The sequence below is a fragment of the Phaseolus vulgaris genome, chromosome 7 (assembly GCF_000499845.2).
Source record: "Phaseolus vulgaris cultivar G19833 chromosome 7, P. vulgaris v2.0, whole genome shotgun sequence".
Classification (NCBI taxonomy): Eukaryota; Viridiplantae; Streptophyta; class Magnoliopsida; order Fabales; family Fabaceae; genus Phaseolus; species Phaseolus vulgaris.
The window spans coordinates 21,032,375-21,055,917 of record NC_023753.2 but is presented as its reverse complement, the minus strand read 5'-3'; the positions used below and the strand labels follow the sequence as shown (position 1 = coordinate 21,055,917).

The window sequence follows — 23,543 nt, the reverse complement described above, 5'->3', positions numbered from 1 at the left end:
GCGACTAAAAAGACATTGTATTTCATCCTAATTGTGTGATATTACGTGTTGTTCTCATAAAGTGAAAGAAACAAATATTATAATCCTACTTTCATATTGAATACATTTTCTAAATCAGATTATGTGAGTTTCTACTTCTCAAGTTGAAAAAATTGTATGTTAAAAATTATTCGTGTCATTATTTTATTTTGTTCTATTTTATTTTTTCCTTCTATAAATGTGCCTTTTATATTTACACAAAGATGTAAAAATTAATTATCATTTTCTTAACAAATATGATTGAGACCATCAATTTGACAATAAAACTACTATAATAATAAATAAAAAACTATTACTAACTTGTTAGTGAACCTTTCATTAATATATTTGATGAAATGATGGTGTTGACTTTAAAAACAACGACAACTTGATTTTCAAAAAATATTTAAATAGGCAATAGGAGTGTATGTTCATGTTGTCTTAGAAAAAAGAAAAATAAAATAAAATAATAAAATGTTATTTCTGTTCATAGTCTACCCATTGCTAAGTTTTTCAAAGAACTCATTTGGAATTTTAGATTCAGCTCAAACTTCTACGGTCAAAAAGAGCGACATATTTGAGAGTAGAAGATTATCATCTGCATTTATAACACGGAGAAAAAAAGGCAATGATAAAAAGCATAAAAATAAAAATAAAACTCTTTTCTTCTTAATTAATTTGAAAATGTAGTTTTTCTTTCTATTTCATCCAACATTCTTAACTCATCTTCAGACTAACGAATAAAAAGACAAACACAGTCTTAATTTAATTCGATAACTGAGCAACAAGTAAATGAAGTATGAATAAACTGTTGTATTTTATTGAGTTGAAGTTATAAAATTACATAAAGTTAAAATTCAATAAATATTTGACTTCGAACAATGTAGGTGAAATCTGTGTGTACCTTATGTTCATTCAATATTTCCGATGCTTCTAATTATTCCACATCTTATTCATGCTTATGCTCCTTTGATACACAAAAACAAATACAAAAATAAAATAATTAAAAATATTAGTAATAACTTTATTTTTTTTAATGTTTCGTTTAATTAATTATTATATTAATATATTTATTATTATTATTTCAACATAAAGATGTTGTAAGAACTAAAACATTTATAATGAATTGAAACAAATAATAAAACCCAAGAAAAAAAATATAGGGACCAAATATCAAATAAAAAACTTTCAAGAAACAGAAACAAAATAAAATCTAAAACACACACATATATATAGATAATTCTAATATATATAGTGTGTAATTATCAATCCGTATACATTTATTTTCAAAATTGTATATTTGAAAAAATATTGTGCTATTAGTAATAGAACAACTTATAAATAAGATATTTGATACTTTAATTATATTTAATATTTTTCTTATGCAGATATAAGAAATTTTCATTGAAATCCTAGTAGAGTTGAATACGGTTATTATAACTAACAAAACTATTTTTTTAACATTTAACGGAATTATACTTGTTTTGTTTGGAGATTATTTAATATTTTTTTGTTATAAATTAAATCTAAAAGAAAAATAAATTTAATTTAATGTTTTTTATACTTATTTGAATTTAAATTATTTTAACAATGAAAGAAAAAGTTAAAATAACTGAATAGGACAATTTGTCTCCTTCAAACCAATCCAAATAAGTACGTAAATAGTGATATATATATTTGAATTTTTCTTTTGGCGCGGAGGGAGAGAATTTTGAATTTGACCACTTTCCCGGAAAAAACTTTTACGAGTGTCTCTCAAAACACGAGTTTGCCCATTCGATTTGCTTAATCGAAAAAAGGAACGAAAAGAAAAAAAAAATAGAAGGAATTGAAATTGTGGTGTTGTGGGCGTTTTTACGAATGCAATGAACTCAAACAACGAAACGTCAATTAGGGCTTTCGGGCAGCGAACCATTGCTTCAGCGTTCCGCAATTTCCCACCACGCAATCCTCTGTGAGTCACCTCTGTTTCGTTCCTAAACTTCAAAAGTTTGATTAATTTTGTGATGAAGCATTTTTGCTTGAAGCAGTTCTGAAGGAAGCGTGAGAAGTCAAGCTTCACACAAGAGCGATACCTCGCATTCCTCGCTTTCAAACTTCCTCTCCTTCAAGCAGCAAAAATCTCCTCATCTTCCACAACCCGTCCCGGTTATTTTCTATCATTTTCTTCTTCTTTTTTTAATAATTTTATTTTCGTTTATTAAAATTAGATGGTAAAATTGTTTCCTTAACTGGTTAGCAATTTTTGGATCAGTTGCGCATAGTTCAAGTTTAATCTACGTTCTAGAATTTAAGTTATGTAATCGTGAACATCTTTATTTCATAAAAAAAAAATCACAATGATAAACTCTTTCAAACTCTTTTTTGCGCTGTTTTTTTCTCTTTAGATTGTCTTTTGGTAGACCCTCTCTAGTATTTGTACAGAAAGTCTTTCCCTAGAATGTTATGTTTCTATATAGACGGCGTTTCGCTAGGCTAGTTTCTGTTTAGACGTCTTCCGCTAGAGAGTCTAGTTTTTGTATAGATGATTTTCTACTAGACCATTCCATTTGTTTGAGTAGATTATCTAACACTAGATCCTTTACTTTGTTTATTTTTACTAAATTCTCTAGTTTGTTCTGTTGATAGACCATCTTGTTTTATATTAGACCATCTAGTCTGTCTGTTTAGACTATCTTATTTGTTAGTTAGTTACGCTCTGTTTAGTTAGTTTTTCTTTTTGTTTTCACTGTATATATAAACATCTTGCCTGTCTTTGGCAGAACATTGATAAAAACATATGTGCTCTTTTTTTTTGGTTCTCTCTCTTTTTCCCTTTTTACATCTTTCGCTTGCTAACATGGAGAACTCCATGAACTCTTCCAATCGATTCTTGAGAGGATTTATTGTATACTATATGTTATTGCTACCTTCCTTGATCGCCACAAATGGGAGAAGAACAGTTGGTGCATAGCTTCTTGTATCTTCATCCAAATGAAAACTCTACGCAGCCATTGTTTCTCCACTTTTAGATTTTTAACAACTACCAGCCTTGGAGTAGGTTCCTTAGTGCCAAGAATAAGGTAGAATTCATAAATAGAAATCATTCTCTGCCATCAAGAACAAATGCTAATTGCCCTGCCTGGAACCATTGCAACAAGATGGTTGCTTCTTGGATCATTCATTCACTTTCGATTACTATTTAGCAAAGCATTATTTGGATGGATTCTGCAATTATATTTGGAATAATCTTAAGGGCAGATATTTGCAAAGAGATCTTCTTCGTGTGTGTAGACTTCAATCGGAAGATGCTTCTCTCAATTAAGGTGATTTGTCTATAACAGTGTTTTATCAAGTTGAGAATTATATGGGACGAGTTAGATAATAATCGCCCAAAACTTATTTGCATATGTGAAAACGAGTGTTCTTGTGATGTTCTCTCCATATAGTTAAGAGGAAAACATGAGGATCAGACTATGCAATTCCTTCGAGGCTGAACGATAAATATAACAACATTAAATCTCTGTTGGTCATACTGAAGCAATGTATTACAACAAACAGACTTTCCTTCCATCCTAGGAAACAATTTTTTTAAAAATGTTTACAATTCCCACAAAAAAAGTCTGCACTCATTGTGGAAAAACAGGTCACATTGAAGTTTGCAATAGGAAGCATGAATTTCAAAAACGTATACAATTCCAACAAAAAAGCCTGCAGTCTTTGAGGGAAAACCAGTCACATTGAAGTCTGCAATCGGAAGCATGGATATCCACCATGCCACAAATATTTTAACAAGACTGCTCAATTTCATAGTATAATTCAATCACAACAAGAAACAAACGAATAAAGACAATGGTGGTGACATACGCATAACAACACAGTAGTATCAAGCTCTTATAGACCTTCTTTAGTAGTCCAATAACATCAAAACTGTGAATCAACCACAAGTTAATCAAATTGGATCTATACATATGAATGCTAACTCTTACAAAACCAGTTTGATCATTGACTTTGACGCTACTAATCATGTTTGTGTTTTTTTAACCCATTTGATTTCTTTATGTATTTCACTTGTTATCATGGAGAACTCTGTAAACTCTTCCAATCGGTTATTGAGAGGATGTATTACATAATATGTTATTAGATAATTTGCACGTTTTCTCCGGTCTAAACACAATAAAAGTTGCTTTTTTTATTCATGAAATTCTCTATTTTTTAGGGGAAATCGACGCCTTTTCTGTCACCTCTCGGCTTAAGAAAATGGGAGGAAAATGGAACTGTCAAAAAAGTTGAAAAGGAGGGAAACAGTAACAATGATAGTAAGGTGATTTTTGAAAGCTTCAAGCACACTGAAGAGGACAAAAGAGACTTTGTCAGGCAAATTGGTGTTGATGAATTAGAAAATTCAGTTGCGGATAACAATCAAGACTCAAAGAAAAGGAAAATCCGGTTTGAAGGTTTGCCTCCCCCTGTCCTAACAAATTTGACCTTTCCGGGGTTCTTAAAAGTTAAATTTAGCGTATTTTACGTTTATCTTGTTTTACTTTCCTTTTATGTGTGCAGAATATCCACTATCTGAAAGCCAGATCCGAGGTAAAAAGATTTATTTATCAATGCTCTTACATTTACTATTTTACATGTTATTCACTATCCTGATTGGAATTTTCAAACCAGTATTCCAATTACAGTACTATTTGCCTGAACCTTCCCTGAATAATGTTGCACATTAGCTTCTTTGCCTAAAAGCATGTATTAATGTTATAAGAAAATTTGGTTGTCTATCTTGCTTCAAATCTTTACTGAGAACCTATTTAAATCCATCTTTGGAAAATCAAATATAATTAGGTCTCTGATTTCGTCATTTTCCCCCTTGCCCAAGGCATCAGCTTTCCTTTGGGAACTTTACTATTTAGTATGATTTAACCTAATTTAGTATTTTTGTATGTTCGGCCTGAGTTTGGTGAGAAGTGGGAACCTAACCTTGCGTTGCTTTTAATTGAGACTTTCACAAGTATTTTGTCATGGTCGAGAAGCTCTATTTGACTTTATGTTTATGAATTACCACCTTTGTTACTTATCTATTGATGTTTTTTTTTTCTCAAAACTAATGATAATTTTCAAATGTAGACTATCATTGATTATTGTTTTCCACCTATACATATTTAACAATTGCTACAATAATAATTTATCGCAACAAGTAAAAGATGTACGATATTTTTGTTTAAATACTACAATATTTTACATCTATTAAATATTCTTTTCGCCTTGAAAGTGAAACAAAAGTAGACAACATTATCGGGGTATTAGGAGAAGATGGTTGTTGTCAATATCCTAAAAACACCTTTCTGCTGTGGCTAGCTTGGTTTTGCGATTCGTGGTAACGGTTAGAAACTTGCTTCGTTTGACTTGATTGCTGACACATTTTGACCATAACGTAGTTTTCACTTTTCACTCTTAGGACTAGTTACTGGAAAACTGGGGTGAATGTAATATAGCTTGCCTGAAAATATATCCAGAAACCATGTACTAGGAGTGTTTGAGATTAAATGGACAGCGATAAAAACAAGACAAACAAGTACTTTTTACACTGTTTACGGTTCTTTGAGAAACTTCCAACATAAAGATGCTACAAGGTCTCCAACTGAACAATGATATCTGAATCAATATAAAGGCATGCTAGACCTTTTCTGCGAAGGTTTTGGTTTTTCATTTCGTGGCATTTCATAGGTGGAAAGGAGAGTCAAACTGCACGAAAGCATGTAGTAGTCCTTGGAGGCGAATCAAAGTTGAAGCCAAAAAGACAAATCGAGAATGGGTCTGGCAACAAAAGGCCAAGGCCTCTTTATAATCACTGTATGATTGCTTACGTATATTTTGTGTCTAGACAATGGGTTTGAAAGGTTAGACATTATAATTTACAATTTTTTGGAGCAGATGCGAATGGCCATGGCTGGTGGGATTACGACATGGAAGGTGTTGACAATGAGCAATTGGGTTCCAATGAAGTATGGGAAGGGGTGGGATCCACCACACTCGGGGGAATAATAGATTGGCATTAATTGGGCATTTTACATGTGTTTGAGAGGAATTTTCATACCAATGTACTCTTGAGCCTTTTACTCCATGCAGGCAAGTCACACAAAGTGTAGTTATTTTCACTTCAATGTAATTAGCTCACTTTAAGGGCATATGCTGAAAATGTTCTGTGCCTCAGTTATTTGAAAAAAAAAAACTAAAGTTAATGATTGTAGTGATTTTCAAAAGAACTTGGAATATAGTACATATATCTATGTTGTCATGTTAATTGTCCTTATCAGTAGTAATGACTTAGCACAATGCTTGAAGTTCACTCCAAACAGAATCCTATTAAGGTTAAAATTAACCTATAAAGATGACTCAGCAGTGTCATTATGTGTTTTAAAATGTTGCAAGTGTATGTATGGTTGGGATATAGAAATGCCAGTAACAAAGTTTGTGTATGTAGATTGTTTTCATGTAAATAAAAGTTTCAATCTAGTTTGAATCAAGTAACGGGAGTTTATGTGTTCCCATCGATTCGGTTCTTGTAAATAAAGTAAATCAAAGCTATATGAATTTATACTTTAATATTATTTATTACTATTATATAAATTTCTTATTATTACTTTATTATTTTCCTAAAGCAATTATTACAGATTTTCTTTACTGAGTAAATGTAATGTCAGTATGGATTATTTTTAATTATAAATTATCATATATGATACATTTGTTAATTTTTATGACCACTAATTTAAAAGTTATATACAAATTGAAGTCTATTTTGAACAGACTTCTTCATAAGCATTTTAAAAAAATGAGATATTTTTTATAAACTGAAATTTGGTTTATGAAGAAAGCTATTTTATTTTATTTTATTTTCCTTTCCAGTATTATACTTTATAGATGTTTAGGAAGTAGTTTATCTAAACGTATTTTTATTTTATCACATACTTCTAGATCTTCTTATTTATCTACCTAATTTCTTAAGAAATTCTATATGACAAAGTCTAAATTCACTACTGAACCTACCTAACTAAAATTGCAACATCAACAAACGAGTAGATAAGTGGAGAAGTTTTTTTATTTCTCTCTGATAACTTTCTTCATTTCTAATATTGCAAAGAGTCTCTCTCACACCTGATTATGGTAAAACCATGAGTTTCTAAGGTAAATAGTCCTCAAATAAGAATACAATATTGAAAAAAAGGCAAAATTCTTCTAACATAATTCATATTTTAATTCCTGAAAAAACTTAGGTATTTACAATTATTGGCAATAAAAAAATCTCAATATATTGTATCATATATAAAATAGGATATAATAAAAGTGTAGTAAATATTAGCTGTGTTTATATATAATATATCTTTAAAGGAAAACTTTACAATCATTCAACGTTATGAGTATCTAATGAGAATCAACTTAATTAAAGTAATTATTTGCCATGAATCCTAGATTTCTCAGCTAAATTATTAAACTCATGAAAATTTAAAAGAGAATGTTTTAAGTGTAATTAATTTTCCAAACTAAACTAAATTGTCTAAGACCTTGTCTTGTCTGTAGTCTTATCATGAAGCCTGAGAGAAAAATAAATTTCCATATTGATTATCAACCACAACTATTAAAGAGAAAAGAAAACAGAAAATAAGTAAAAATAATTTATTATTTAATTTTAAAAATCGTTACCTAGAGAGGGTATTCATAACTTAAATTAAAGATTCTAAATTATTTTTAACTTTATATCTGTTTATATTTCCTTTGAGTGAAGGTCTATTAGAATAATATTTCATTAGTTTAAATAAATTTAAGTAATTTTTGTTCTTAATTATTTTATTGGTAAGGATTATTGATAACTTAATTTATATAGAGAAATTAAAAAATATTACTGAAGAAATTAACTTCAATACCACTTAAAGTAATATAAAGATACCTATCTTTTTATCATCTTATATTTACCATTTATTTGAACAAAAAACTTTATCAAACGCTTCTAATAAATAACTTACAAACTTTAGTTTTTTAACTTTAAATTATTTTTCGATTTTCTTTTAGTTTTTTAATCAATTTTGTTAAACATAGCCTAATAACACAAGTCACTAAAAATGATTTTATATAGTCACCCAATGTCACTATCACTTAAATCATTTAATTTATAAAGTAGTTAGAATACAATTTAAATTTATGATATCATTAACTAACTTACATTTTGTTGCATATATAAAAGACGCGAAAAAAAAGTGTATACGTGGAAGATTTATTATAAAACGCATTTATACAAAAAGAATAGTGGTGATAAGTTAGAATACGAGAATGATAACAAATTATAAAATTATGGTTGGCGTTCTCTCTCTGTGTGAAAAAGAGCGTAACAACTCCCCTTGACCACTTCCGTGTGTAGATCGAAAGAATCACTTTAGAGACTGCGTTTAGTCACGATTAATGCAATTTATCACGTTGGAACAGTGTCAAACTGCGTCAACAACGTTTGCGTTATAGATAAAAAAAAAATATTCTTCATAATCCTATTTTTTTTTATTCCACCCTTAGTATAATGATTTCATATAAATTATTTAGAAAATAATTTTATTTTTAAATTAATCAGTTTTATCATTACCTAAAATTGTACGGCGTGATCGATAGTTTAAGATTAAGCAGGTGGTAAAAATAGAGAAGAAAAATACGAAAATGTAGAGTGTTGGAGACCGACATGAAGGTGGACCGTTATTTAAAAGTGATGAAGTGAGAATGGTGATTTAGACTTAAATCCAAATGAAAGTTGTTCACCACCAAACATACACACACTTTTACTTTACGAACACAAATCTTGAATCATAATTATTATGAGAGAGAAAAATATAAAAAAAAAACAATTAAAGAGTGGCCACTAACAGAACTATGCAATTTTTCCATTCAAAACCTTTTTCATCTCTTTCTTCCTTCTCCACTATCGATCTGAGTTGGATTTGAAGGAGCGAGTCGCGAACTCGGCTGAACAAGCGGCGTTTTCTCCTCTGACCACGCATCATTTGTTCTGGTGCGCTGCGCTTAAATCCGAATCGAATCTCCCGAAAAATCACGTGATATTCGATAATCACTTTTCTCCGATCAATCACGAGATATTCGATCTCATTCGTAACTGTTTCACTCCAACTTCAAACTCACACACAAACGCTTTTTTTTTTTTATTATTATATATCCGCTTTGTGTGCGAGATCTTGGAGAAGAAACCGCACGTTTGTTTATTTTTCGTTGTTTGGAGAGAGTTGTGTGTTGTGGAAGCATGGTTAGCGGCAACATTTTTCATTGTAGAAAAAGTTCGTGGCCTCCGGAAGAGTATATCAGTAAATCCACTCTGCTGCTGGTATATAGTTCACTTTTTCTCTTTCTCGTATTTGGAATATCGGATTCTTCTGAAGCTGATTGACATGGTAGCGATTTTGCTTTTCTTGATAACTTAATTCATTTTGGAAAATCGGTGGCGTTTTTTTTATTGTTTTTTTTATTAAGTTGCTCTCCGTCTTTGGTGAATTGGCGTTTTGCCTTCTGACGACGCCGCGCTTTTGTGATATCTGAAAATTTTGCGTTTGCATGTGGTTTTAATTTTAATTTTAAAGTCTGAATGTTTGTGTGTTCTTGGCGGAAAACACGGACGATCTGCCCGTTCTCAATTAACCGAAGGAAAAAAAAAAAGAGAGAAGTTAAGTGTGAATTAAGAGAACACTATTACTTAGCTGGTCGACATGGTTGCTAATTTTTTTTTTGTTGATTAGTGAATTCATTTAGAAATTCGGTGCTGTTTTTATTTATTTATTAAGTTGCTCTTCGTTGTTTTGTGAATTGGCGTCCTGGTTTCGTGATGATGCTTTATCTGGAAAGTTTACGTTAGCGTGTGATTTTTGTTAATTGTAGTTGATTACATGGTGCTACATTCACATGTTTTTTATATTGATAGTTGATTTCATTTATAAATGTAATCCGTGTCCCTGGCATGTTTTTTGCAGTTTGATTATGATAGTTCTGCTCCCCCTGAGCAAGCTTGGAGAAGGAGATTGAACAGCCATGCCAATCTTCTTAAAGAATTTAGAGTAACTTTTATGGAAGCTATAAAAATGGCAAGTTTTTTTCCTCTCTCCCTCTCTCTTTCCCAGGCTACAACCCATAACGTGGACTCACTGGTTTAGTGGATGGAATTCCTTTGCATATTCTTATTTATAGTTGGTTTTATTATTATTTTGCAACTCTCTCTATGTTATCTGATTGTCTATTGTGTTTTAAAATTCCAGGTTCGATTAGGGATACGTATTTGGTCATATGTTAGGGAAGAGGCTTCTCATGGAAGGGTAAATTTCAAATTCTCTGTTTTTTTGGTCATTCATTGCTGTTTAATTGTGTGGTGGGTACATTATATTAGTAGGTTGAAACTTAGGATTCCAGACTTCTTTTTGTTGGTCTGATTTCTGCAGAAAGCACCTATTGATCCTTTCACTCGCGAGAGTTGCAAGCCATCTGCATCTCAAGGAGTTCCACTTGGTGGGATGGGGTATGATTTGTTGCAATTGAAAGCTACCAATTAATTGCCTGACTTGTTAATCCTGAATACCATTTTTTACAGATGGGTTTATCCATTTGGCCTTTAGAACAAACAAATCTCTTCTTGTATTGATTTGAACATCATTTATTCCTACACAGGAGTGGTAGCATATCAAGAGGATTTAGAGGTGAGTTCCGACAATGGCAAATTATTCCTAGCTTATGTGAAGCGTCACCAGTCATGGCCAATCAGTTCTCTGTGAGTCTTCCTGTTTTTCCACTTATTATTGATGTGCTATGTTCTTCTCTAATTATATGGCTTAAATGTGTGGATTTATTTCCCTGACTGTCACTGATGTGTTCAGCATGTAGCTTTTTTAAATGAATTATTTAAAATTATATTGTGCACCCTTAACAGAGTAAGGATAATAGGTGGAATGTATATTTAAATATAAATACAAGATTTTTGCAGTGGAATGGTTTGTGGCTGAGTTGGTCAGTGAGGTTGTTAGACAGTTATATTGAGGGTTGGAGGTAGATATATAGAAGAAGATGATAAGGATCACAAATCAATCATGCAAAATAGCAAACTGATGATTTTAGGATTCAGGGTGCTTTTGTGCAAAAGGAAATAGAATAAGTTAATCAAATGTGATTGGTGTGTTGTGTATGAGTTTTTTTAATTCTATCAGTATCAATTGCTATGCACTTGATGAGATAGAGCCCCGAGCTCTGTCCAGACAAGAGAAAAATAAAGTATGGAACATGGTTTCTAGTTTCACTAGTTGTTACTTTGTATGAATTTTAATTCAAAGATAGTGTTAGAGTCTTCTAGTAAAACATCTGGCTTTCCCTTTTAACCATAATGATCTGTATTGTTTGTGGCCATTCTGAAATGTGGTTTATAATACATATTATATGGTTTATTTACTCTTCTTGCAGATTTTTATAAGTAGAGAGGGAGGAAACAAAAAATTTTCGTCAGTTTTGGCTCCTGGCCAGCATGAAGGTTTAGGGTAAGGTGGCCTGTGTAGAAGTTTGTAAACAATGTTTCATAACTATAAGTCTTGCAAACAAATTAAGCAACACTATTTAGCATTTGTAGAAATTTCTTTTTCATGTTACACTATGCCTGTCTTTATATCTTAACTATTAAGAGAATACTAATGAGTGGTATAGAAAATATCATTGGTACAGTTAGACCCAATCAGTCCCTACATATAAGTATAACTATCTGATGTTCACTTGGATGATAATGATTGATAAGTTACTACCCGTCATTTGTACCAAAAAAATTCTCTTATTGGACAGTCTGAGATTTCATAGTTGCCCTATGATTGTCTTGATGACCTTTTTATTGCTTACATGAAGTTATGTATGAAAAAAAAACTAATTTTGCAGAATATTTCCATCTGCATTTTGAGAAAAGCTTCTGATGATAAAAATAATTGATGGGCTTAGCATAATATATGTTTGCTTTCTAACTCTTATGTAGAGGCATAACACAATACTCTACCAAGCTTTGACCAATATACTGCTAACTGCTACCTATTTAACACTTGAGAGCAGATTGACAACATCAACCTAGTTGCAAAAGTGTTACTCTTCCGAACTGGCGATTAGTATCATTTGAATTTTAGATTCTGCTTAAAATATGGGTTTTTGGGTGCTTTTCATGTATAGATACGGATACATGGACTCAAATTCATGTTAATTTGTTTTTCAGATCTACCAGGAAACCTGATGATCAGGGCATATCATCATGGGGATGGAATCTAAGTGGGCAGCACTCAACCTACCATGCTTTGTTTCCAAGAGCTTGGACAGTTTATGATGGTATATTCATTTATATTAATTGGTCTTTTGCTAAACATGTATGATCCTTTTTAATTAATAAGTGTTTTCTTATTCCCAGGTGAGCCTGACCCAGAACTAAAAATATCTTGTCGGCAGATATCCCCATTCGTACCACATAATTATAGAGAAAGCAGTCTACCTGCTGCTGTTTTTGTTTATACGGTGTGTAATTTTCTTTTACCATTGTTACTTAAATTTGTATGTAAAAGAATAGAAGGGTCAGGTTCCTTGCACTATTGTTTGATATTTTTGTTTTCCCTTTTGTTGACACATCATATTATATACTAAATACAAACTAGTTGCTGCACTTTAACTTTTTAGAGAAAAATTAATTGCATTTTTCTTAGTTTACATTAGTGTAAAATCTACTATTGTGTCCTCTTGTATGAAATGACATTTCACCTGTTTATGTTTTGGTACTCTCTTGAAAAATTGGATTAGATGCATTGTATAAGGCTGTTTTTGATTGTTGCAAATTACTTTCACTTGGACTCTTTTCATCCCTTGAGATGTTTGAGAAATCATTTTTCCAAATCAGCTGTTGAATGGGGCGTTGTTCCAACTTGGTAAATTCTTTTGGGTGCCAAATCTCCCTATGTGATTGTTTGAACTATCATGCTTAATGGAGTTCCATTCTATTAAGCAAAGTGGGTGAAGAACTTAATATTCCATATCTTACATTATTTTCATGTTATCTTATGTATCCATGTTTAATTTCAGAGTGAAGTAATATATATTATCAGGCTTATTAAAAAAATTTACTTGTTTCTTTGGTAGTTGGTGAACGCAGGTAAGGAAAGAGCTAAAGTCAGCCTTTTATTTACTTGGGCGGTAAGATATTACCTTTTTCTGAAGTGTTGTCTTTATTTGTCACAAGAATATACTTGAGTTGGGGGTACAATGACAGGGCCATTGATAAATAACCATTGCATATTAATCTTCTGCAGAATTCCATTGGTGGAAGCTCACACCTGTCAGGAGATCATGTGAATGAACCATTCCAGTAAGTTTTTTCTTTAATCTGATATATGGGTGCTTCAAAATAGAGTAAGCCTTAAACAATATTTTAACTCCTTTTTTCATTTTTCTTTTATAGAACTGAAGATGGAGTCTCCGGTGTACTTCTATATCACAAGCAAGTTATCAAACCTTATAGATATATATGACGGTTGGTTTGATTTCTCTTTATTGTTTACATGGAAATGGATAATAAGTCAGTGACTTAAAGGTTCTGATTAGTCTAAAGGTGCTCTAGCTTGTCTTTATTAACAATAGCCTGATATGAACAGAAAGATGCCCTTCCTTAGACTACTACTGTTTTTTGAGAATTCATTCCCCAGCTTGTCCAATGTGATACGATGAGACAAAAAAAACAGTAAGGAATTTTTTTAGCAGATTGAAAATTTGTAGTGAGCTGTAGTATGGGATCACAACTTAATGTTGTGGTGACACAATTTTTTCTGGTGGTCTTTGATTTGATTTCAGAAAGAAAAGAACAATTTAAAGCTAGTCCTAACATTATGATTGGGATCATTCTCTATAGATCATTGTTTTGTCATAATAATATTGTGCACTGTGGTCATAAGTTAGGTTTTTATCGATAGGTGTCTGGTATTCATAAAAAAATTATGGATTTACTGGAATTGAGGAGAGGGGAGGAATAACAAAACTGTGTGAAGTCTTTTTGTGGTATACCTATTATTTAGAGAACACAAATTATGTAAAGAAATAAAAAAAGTGTTAAAATAAATTATTATATGATCAACATTTGTTTATGTTAATTCAGAAGTCATATGTGGCTAGTGAATTTTGGATGGATTATAAAAAATGCTTTGATGTAATAAATTACCAAAAAGGGTTTGCAATGCTTGATTGAAAAAGCTGGTTACTTATTATTTAGGGAACACAAATTATGTAAAGAAATAAAAAGTGAGTGAAAATAAATTATTAGATGATCATCATTTGTTTATGTTAATTCAGAAGTCATTTGTGGCTAGTGAATTTTGGATGGATTATATAAAAAATGCTTTGATGTAATAAATTACCAAAAAAGGTTTGCAATGCTTGACTTAAAAAGTTGGTTACTTGAGAAATGAACTAAGAAATTTCAATTCTTTATTGCTATCAATTTTGCAATAATATTTTTTTCATGATGTCTGTACTTGGTTTCTACACTTAAGTTTACAATTTCTACTATTCTGGTTTGACATATTTGCATGCATGTAGATATTCGGAATATGTTTTTGTGGGGTACGTATGTCCTTGTAAATTGTAATTAGGGTCTCCTGTCTCCTAAATTTCTATGTAAATGAGGATTTTGGTGTATATATTAAGGCCATTTCTATATACAGGACAGCAAAAGGAAACCCTCCTGTTACTTTTTCCATAGCAGCATGTGAAACACAGAATGTTAGTGTTTCTGTTTTGCCAAGTTTTGGGCTGTCTGAAGGAAGTAGCATAACAGCAAAAGGCATGTGGAGTAAAATGGTGAAGGTACTGGTTGCTCCTCTTTTTTGGGGATTTCTTAATGTTATTTTATAGTTGTCCCCTAGATTCTTCCAAATATTTTTGTTACGGAAAGTATATAGAGTTCGTTCTAATTGAAATTATTATATTTTTTAAGGATGGGCAATTTGACCAGGAGAATTTCAATTCTGGACCTAGCATGCCCTCATCACCTGGAGAGACACTATGTGCTGCTGTTGCAGCTTCCGCTTGGGTTGAACCCCATGGAAAATGCACCGTTGCATTTAGTCTTGCATGGTCATCTCCAAAAGTAAAGTTCGTGAAAGGTTGCACTTTCAATAGGTAATGAATAGAATATTAGGTAGTTAATATTTATCCTTGACCAAGGTCTCCATATATTAAATAATAGTTGTATGCATACACCTCCGTGTATGAGTGAAGTAATTCATGATATGATTTAACTTCCTTCAGTGATGTTACATGAGCTGCATTTTAGCTTTAGCTAAGTTTGAATGATATTTTTAGTTATTGGTAAATCAGATCTGCCTTTGAGTAGCTAAGCTTACATGAAGATTTTTGAAATCTGTCTCACCCGGTTCCAACAGAACCCTTGTGATTTAAACAGGTGGTGGATACTAAATTTGGCTAAACAATTTCTCATATAATTAGTTAGGGAGGGAGGCCATTTTCTTTGAATATTATGCTTTCCAAATGTCTGCTGTTGTTTTTTTAATGGTATATTATCCATGTGATCAAATTCTTCGTTTACATTAGAGGCATTTAAAGTGACCATTGTATCTCTTGGTATTTTATTCTTATCTTTTGCTTCTATGAAGGATTTCTTACTTTCCTGCTCCTAATTATTATTATACGTGACAATCTTTCTTTGTTATGTTGTAGTACATGATCCTATTGAAGTATGATTATCCTTAATAAAGTTTTACTGAAGCTACAAATCAATAGTGTCACTTCACTACTGCTTTATTTGGGACAGCCTAATCTTTTTAGTTTCCTCAGATGTTTTTTTGGAGGAGATTGTGCCTGTTGTTGCCAAACATGCATCGTACCTACAACCCAATATTTTATTAAGTTAAATTTGGTTGACTGTTTTACCGCAGGAGATATACAAAATTTTATGGGACTTCTGATAAAGCTGCAGTGGACTTGGCCCATGATGCTTTGACTCGTATGTTGTATGATTCGATTGTAATTTATATTCTCCAGGCCTGTGCTTTACTTGCATTGGTTATAATCACATTTCAAAAGAGAAAAAATATACAAATGTTTCTAAAGTGATTGATGGTTTCATCTGTGGCATTTAAAAACCTTATTAGATTTTTTAATTCTAAACAGATTACAGTCGGTGGGAAGAAGAGATTGAGAAATGGCAGAATCCTATTCTCAAGGATGAGACACTACCAGAATGGTAATTCTCAATTTAACTTCTATAATATTTTACTTTTAAAGTATCATATCACTGAATTGTTTGTTTGAGTTTATTATTATTTTAGAATCAATTGTAGGAAGCTTTTTAAAGCAAAACAGAACTTGGGTTTTGCCAGCTGATGTTTGGCACTTCTTTTTGTGCAAAGAGTTGCATTTTAGACTTGCAAAAAAATTTCACTTTGTTCTAGAAATGCTATCTGTTTGACACATCCAAATTATGTTTCATTAAAGTAACAAGTTTCCTTTGTTCAAAGGTTGGGTTTATGGGACCTTAAGTCAGAGGTTTTCAATCACTGTCATTTAGTAACACAGTGTTACTTCTGTTTAAAGTCAAAACTGATTGATCATGTATGCTCTTGTGTAATATCTTGTGTCTTCATCTACCTTGATTGTGAAGCTGTCCTCTATCTTATTGTGGCTTCTATTGTTCCAGGAGAAGATACATTAATGTATTTATAATTTATTTTTACAGGTACAAATTTACATTATTTAATGAACTCTACTTTCTTGTTGCCGGAGGAACAATTTGGATTGGTATGTATAAAATATTAGCACATTGTATTGCGTTTTTTTTAATTAATGTTTGTTTCTTTCATTGGAGATGCCTTTTATCATTTTATTCTTAATAAGATCTTTAAAACTGATTAATCTTTCTGCCAGACTCTCCTTTGCTATCTTCAAGTATGCCGAATGACCAAGATCAGGTGAGGGAGTTGGAAAATGCAGGCGTCAAAGAAACTGAAGATAAAATAAATGGCAGAAAAAGGACAGTTGTGATGCGTACAACTGATAGTACCTATGAATCTACCACTAGTACAGGACATAATTGTGTGGATGAAAAGCTATATGGACATGATAATGATGATGATGTTGGAAGGTTCTTGTACTTGGAAGGAGTGGAATATATCATGTGGTGCACATATGACGTGCACTTCTATGCATCATTTGCTCTTCTAGAGCTCTTTCCTAGGATTGAATTAAATATACAGCGTGACTTTGCTAGAGCTGTCTTGTGTGAAGATGGAAGAAAAGTAAAGTTTTTGGCAGAGGGAAATTGGGGAATTCGCAAGGTTTATGGGGCAGTGCCACATGATCTGGGGACACACGATCCGTGGTATGAAATGAATGCCTATAACATCCATGATACTAGCAAGTGGAAGGACCTGAACCCAAAATTTGTTCTCCAGGTGTATCGAGATTTTGCTGCAACAGGTGATTTGCAATTTGGAATTGATGTGTGGCCTGCTGTCCGGGCTGCAATGGAGTACATGGACCAATTTGACAGAGATCGCGATGGTCTTATTGAGAATGATGGGTTCCCTGATCAAACATATGATACATGGACAGTCCATGGTGTGAGCACATACTGCGGATGTCTTTGGCTTGCTGCTCTACAAGCTGCCGCAGCAATGGCCCTTGAACTGGGTGACAGAGATTTTGCGGAAATATGCAAAAGAAAGTTTTTGAAGGCTAAGCCAGCATTTGAAGAAAAACTGTGGAATGGTTCATATTTTAACTACGACAGTGGATCAAGTGGTAACAGTAAATCCATTCAAGCAGATCAATTGGCTGGGCAATGGTATACTGCATCCTCAGGGCTTCCCTCCCTTTTTGAGGATTTTAAAATCAAAAGTGCTCTCCGGAAGGTTTATGATTTCAATGTAATGAAAGTTAAAGGAGGTAGGATGGGTGCTGTAAATGGCATGCATCCCAACGGTAAGGTTGATGACACCTGTATGCAGTCTCGTGAAGTATGGACAGGTGTGACCTATGGAGTTGCTGCAACAATGATACTTGCTGGAATGGAAGAAGAGGCCTTCACAACAGCCGAGGGAATATTTCTAGCCGGCTGGTCAGAAGATGGATATGGGTAACTTCTTATGCCCTCTGTCATCCATAATTGTTTTTTATCACTTGCATGCTTACTTTTCTGTCTATGAAATAGGGATATGATTTTTCTGATGCGTAAATAAAAATAAAGAAATATTTTTTTATCACTAAAAGTACAAAGAGTACTTCGTGCATAGTGCTTCTATGATCTATATGTTAAAATTAACTTACAAATTAGTATTCACTCCAGACACCGGAGAGTTTCAATTGTTCTATGATAATTATTTTAATTATTGATGAAAATCACACATTCCGTAAGTTATTTAGAGGTTTAAATGTGGCAGATCTAAATTATTTCACTATTAGAAAACTAATTAATTAATTCATTCATCTCTTTTATCCCATGTCAGGTACTGGTTTCAGACTCCAGAGGCATGGACAATGGATGGGCACTACCGGTCCCTCATGTACATGAGGCCCCTGGCCATTTGGGGTATGCAATATGCAAGGAATCGGCCCAAGGCAATTCTTGAGGCCCCTAAAATCAATATCATGGACAGAATCCACTTGTCTCCTGTTATTGGCGGATTCTCTCATCATAATGAAACAGGTGTGAGAAAGATTGCAACAAAAGCAAGATGTTTTAGCAATTCTGTGTTTCATTGTGCTTGCTGATCGACAACATGTAAGAGAACATAAAATTTTTGTATAGGTAACTTTTTTCACACAACTCCTTACCCAACCCTCTCCTAGAGAAGCTGTAATAATGGCGGTCAAGGCCTGAGGGTAATATTTTAGAAATAAGCAGAGTTCTATTGTAACTTGTAATTTATATAGCCCATTAGTTTAAGCAACGCAAGTCACCACCCTTCACTGTTGTAACTGTTGTACTGTACATTATACATTTATTTCATCACTCAAATTCCAGATTCTAAAATGTCTTTTTAAATGATTGTCAACAATAATGTTAAATATGATGTGGGTGACAATGGTTTTGGTTTACAGGAGGATAAATATATGCTGCTGGATGTTATTCGCAAATAGACAACTGCTTTGTGTGGTAAGGCGCATTGAAGGTGGTGGTGACTAACCTAATACAATTTTTTAAATGTTATAAATGAAAATCCAATACTCATACAATTATTTGACAATTAAAATAATATCAATTTTATTATTGAATTTTTCATTTTGCTAATATTACATACCGTATTCTTCTCAGTTCGATGCCTAACTCAGGACTCACTTCAATTCATTTTTCAATATCTGAATTGAATTTATGTAATTAAAGAGTGTCCCTTCAATTCATCCTTATCACATGGCTATCAACCTCAATTGGTCAGCACAAGCTGGTCTTTCTTCGGTAATCTCTCAGGACCTTTTAGCTCATGCTATAGGAATATGTTTTCTTGGGGAGTTCTATTGTTTCTTTTTTTTTCTTCTTTTCTGACTTAATTTCCCATTAATAAAAAATAAATAAATTGTGGGTATCCTACACAATTTGCCGAAAGTATTGGTGTTCTTTTATGTATTTCTTTAGAATATTTAAGATGCGTTCAAAACTTCATTAAGAAACAGCATTGTCGACCAATCAAACAAAACCACCACCAATTGTTTCTCTTTGATGCACAGTTGAAAATGTTATCATTAACTGAATGACTAAAATAAATAAATAATTCGTCACTTGGACATTAGTTACTGTTATTACGGCTATTTGTTGCTAACCACGTTTTAATTCCCGACAATTTTATTCACGATCATCAAAGGCTCCACAATCTCAAGTCGCTCAAACAAAGTCATGAAGGTTTGTTTGGTACCAACACCACCTTTATTTCGAAGTCATTCGAAGGATTCTCGGAAATCACTTTTAACAAATAAAATTTGAGATGGACGTAGTTCGGACAAGAGGGAAATGTATGTCTGAATATGACCTCATTCATTTTGAAGCTTTAAAAGCGCCTGTTTCCGTTCAATCTATGTTGCAATTTGGGGGATTTTTCTATAGAGTTTCACGCAGTTCTGAAAGCTCCAAAGCCCTGAAAAACTCTATAATATCAACTTCATATTTATCAGTTCGGTTTTAACAGTTCCACAAACGTTCACACAATAAGATTTGTTTTGGACTACGTATCTTCATCAGTTCAATCAGGAACGGTGAGGAACAAAAAATAATAAATACACAAGATTTATAGGTAAGCAAAATTTTGTGCATTGGAAAGGAAATTGATGAATATATATACTTGTGTAACGGTGAAGAAATGTATGTCATTCCTAAACCATAGTTTGCCCTCCACATAAATCACATACAGTATACTCTAGACCGTTACAGTATGGGCATTTTGTGTCCTCCTCCACCCATTTCAAAAAATGCGTTAAAGAATTCATTGATAAGTTCAAGTTCATGTGCAGCGGGTAAAACTCCAGTCCAGATTTTTCAAAAACATAATTTTGAGAGAGTCAGTTTGTTAGTTTCTTTAAAAACATTGAGAAGTTGACTATAATTTTCTTCTATTTTTCACTATCAATAGAAGAGCAGGAATTTACTTGCGTCACTTTCTTGCCTTGTCATTAAACCCAAATTTGCTTCTTCTTCTTCATTTGAAGAGAAGCTTGAGGAGTTATCATTGTAAACTCTTCTTGATTTTCCTTTCTTCTCATACTTCTTGAAGTCTTTCCTCTCTTTGTTAGGACATTCAGTTTTAATATGACCTTGTTCGCCATATTTAAAGCAAATATATTTGTTAGAATTAAAATTGATAATTTCTTGTTATTTCTCTTCTTGAGGAACTTGTTGAATTTATTGGACTACAAGCTAAATATTTCCTCATCACTTTCATCACTTGAGTCTTGACAACTTTGGTTCCCAACAGCCTTCAGTGTTTTGACACGTTTTTCCTCATTTTCTTGAAGGCTAAGCCTATCCATCTCCAACTTGTGCTCTTTTAGCTTTCCAAACAATGAGGCAATGGTCATGGAGGTGAGATCCTTCGATTTAGATATGGCAGTGACTTTGGGCTGCCATGACCTATCAAGACACTTGAGAACTTTGATGTTGAGTTCCTCTTTATCAAAAGTTTTTCCAAGACTCATAAGATGATTTACTATGTGAGTAAACCGTTTTTGTACTTCAATAATGGTTTCACCCTTATGCATTCTAAACATCTAATACTCTTTTATAAAAGTATGCATTCTTTCCTTTTTCACATCATTTGTCCATTCATGAGTCACCTCAAGAGTGTCCCACATTTCCTTTTCAAACTCACATTGAGATATCCTGAAAAACTCATCAGAACTTAAAGCAGATGTGATAATGTTCTTAGCAATGCAATCATATTGAGCTTTCTTACTTTCTTGCTCAGTCCATTGGGACCAAGGTTTTTCGGAAATAACTTTTTCATTTTCAACCATGGGAATAAAAGGTCCATTTTTAATTGCAATCTAAATACCTTTGCCAATAGATTCAACAAAGATTTTCATTCGTACCTTCCAAAATTGGTAATTCACACCACAAAACAGTGGTGGTCTATTAATAGAAGCATCTTCCCCAAAAGGTAGTTTATCAGCCATCAATTCAGAATTTTTGATCAAATTGAATATCTTTCAAGAACCTAGCTCTAATACCAATTGTTAGAATTAATGGCCTTAAACAAGAGGAGGGGTGAATTGTTTATAAACGATTTTTGCAAACTTTGAAGGTATAATGAAATTCAAAGAAGAATCACATCCAAAGGAATAAAGGAATGAAAGAACACAAGTTATAAAACAGTTTTAGTTGAATTCTAGAAATTCAACCGGTTGTTTATGCGATTCAACCGAACCGGTTGTTTTTATCAATACACAAGAGTTATGGGAGTGAAAGAATCACACAAGAAGTTTTATACTGGTTCACTCTTATACCAAAAGCTACATCCAGTTTCCAGAAACCTCTAGGTATCCGCTAAGTAATCAAAAACCATATTACAAACACACAACCACCAAAAAAGTGATCTTGATCCCCTCATGAACTCACACTTCCTTTGGCACACCACGATCACACCACAGATCAGAACACCCTCTGACTCTGTGAACACCAGTACTTACAGAATTACAAATGAAGAAAGAAATATGATTGATTACACCTGGTACAAATCAAATTAAAGTACACAGCAAGTCCTACTTCACTCTTAGAGAAAATATCCAAAGCCTTAAGTAATCTTGGAGAAAACTTGATTTAAAAAATTGATCTTGTAAAGTTAATGGTAGGAGCTTAAAACAGAACATTTATACTTCAATTAGCAGTTGAAAACATTTATTATAAAAGCCAAATCAGTTTTAAATCATTTAAAGCAGATTTAACCAACTTAACAGAATTTTGTTAAGACAGTTAAAACAAACAGTCGATTGTTTTGTCGAAATAAACGATTGAATTGGTTTGACAGCAAAGTCAACCAAATTCAAATATGCCCAAACCAGTTTCAAAAACCTTAAGTATGAAACAATCGATTGAAATGATAAAACAACTGGTTGTTTTTATGTTTCTTCATAAAACATCTATTTTCAAAAAGATTTGAATTAAACCAGCTTTGGATTCAAACTAAGAGTGAATTAACAAATTCAAACTACCCTAGAACACATCCAACTAAGCTACAATCAGCCTTAAAGCAATCCATGGAGATTTGGAGTCATCAAAACTCTTCTTCAACAGAAACAACATTTGGTTCCACTTACTCCTTTATATGTGTTTTGGGTTGGGATTGTGTATTATTGAAGAACCGATAAATTGAATAAATTGAAGGATGATGGTCGTGGGTTGATGAATAACTTGTTTGTCGGGGAAGATACCAAAGTAGGTGATAACTTCTCTTCATCTAGATTGGTTTTTCTTGGAGATTGGTGAAAGTTTGCGAAAGCTAATGGAAGAGATGTGTCAAGGAGAGCTCCATTGGAGCCATGGATTTCTTGGAGTTGTAGTGAAGAGTGGGGAGAGTGATTGGTTCAGCCAAATCACTTGGAGAAGATGAGAGAAGAGACCAAAGATGTCTATTCTAGAGAGACTAGATAAGGGAGTGCTTAGGATTACAATTTGGAAGCATAACACTCATATATTTAATCTACTAAAACATGTGCCAAGCACTATAGATTAGAAGGTCGTCCATTTACAAGCAAAAAGGAGTAGGAAATTTCAAATGTAAATGGTTTGAATTAGGCGCCTAAAATTAAGTCACAAGGTAAGCATGATCAAGTGTGCATCATGTGACCTAATTAGGTATAATGACCAACCTAGGGTTTAATGTGGGCTGCAATTAAGCTCAATTATACCTTGGGTAGGTTTTATAAATCTAACCCTAACCATAATCTACTTAAGGCAAAAGTACAAGCCAAAATCCTACTTTACTTTTCAAGCAAAAAAATTTAAATCTTACTTT

At 32.7% G+C, this 23,543-nt stretch overlaps 2 protein-coding genes across 5 annotated transcripts; both read left to right on the top strand.

Moving 5' to 3' along the window:
* The first annotated feature begins 1,775 nt into the window (after window positions 1-1,775).
* LOC137828412 (uncharacterized) lies at window positions 1,776-6,301 on the top strand. The gene is made up of 6 exons (XM_068634979.1): window positions 1,776-1,972; window positions 2,049-2,166; window positions 4,217-4,454; window positions 4,561-4,590; window positions 5,725-5,850; window positions 5,932-6,301. Exons 1-6 carry the CDS (start codon window positions 1,884-1,886, stop codon window positions 6,054-6,056), a joined length of 726 nt encoding a protein of 241 aa, XP_068491080.1. The 5' UTR covers window positions 1,776-1,883; the 3' UTR covers window positions 6,057-6,301.
* Window positions 6,302-8,767: 2,466 nt separating this feature from the next.
* On the top strand, window positions 8,768-19,648 carry LOC137828411 (uncharacterized). 4 transcript variants are annotated; one of them, XM_068634976.1, is made up of 19 exons: window positions 8,768-9,373; window positions 10,014-10,124; window positions 10,296-10,352; window positions 10,476-10,552; window positions 10,702-10,801; window positions 11,485-11,558; window positions 12,269-12,378; window positions 12,458-12,561; window positions 13,177-13,230; window positions 13,347-13,402; window positions 13,496-13,534; window positions 14,751-14,892; window positions 15,023-15,207; window positions 15,984-16,051; window positions 16,219-16,291; window positions 16,784-16,845; window positions 16,972-18,181; window positions 18,552-18,751; window positions 19,147-19,648. In XM_068634976.1, exons 1-19 carry the CDS (start codon window positions 9,293-9,295, stop codon window positions 19,152-19,154), a joined length of 2,811 nt encoding a protein of 936 aa, XP_068491077.1. In that variant the 5' UTR covers window positions 8,768-9,292; the 3' UTR covers window positions 19,155-19,648. The 4 variants fall into 4 exon arrangements, with proteins under 4 accessions (XP_068491077.1, XP_068491076.1, XP_068491079.1 ...); XM_068634977.1 differs by having other exon boundaries at window positions 8,962-9,440; XM_068634975.1 differs by lacking the exon at window positions 19,147-19,648 and having other exon boundaries at window positions 18,552-19,078.
* The last annotated feature ends 3,895 nt before the right edge of the window (window positions 19,649-23,543 follow it).

Excerpts from the sequence above, each read along its gene's own strand:
- LOC137828412 (XM_068634979.1), top strand. The coding sequence starts at position 1,884 with ATGAACTCAAACAACGAAACGTCAATTAGGGCTTTCGGGCAGCGAACC. Across the intron at positions 1,973-2,048 it reads TTCCCACCACGCAATCCTCT|TTCTGAAGGAAGCGTGAGAA; the intron begins GTGAGTCACCTC and ends TGCTTGAAGCAG. Across the intron at positions 2,167-4,216 it reads ATCTTCCACAACCCGTCCCG|GGGAAATCGACGCCTTTTCT; the intron begins GTTATTTTCTAT and ends TCTATTTTTTAG.
- LOC137828411 (XM_068634975.1), top strand. The coding sequence starts at position 9,293 with ATGGTTAGCGGCAACATTTTTCATTGTAGAAAAAGTTCGTGGCCTCCG. Across the intron at positions 16,052-16,218 it reads GGCCCATGATGCTTTGACTC|ATTACAGTCGGTGGGAAGAA; the intron begins GTATGTTGTATG and ends AATTCTAAACAG. Across the intron at positions 18,182-18,551 it reads TGGTCAGAAGATGGATATGG|GTACTGGTTTCAGACTCCAG; the intron begins GTAACTTCTTAT and ends ATCCCATGTCAG.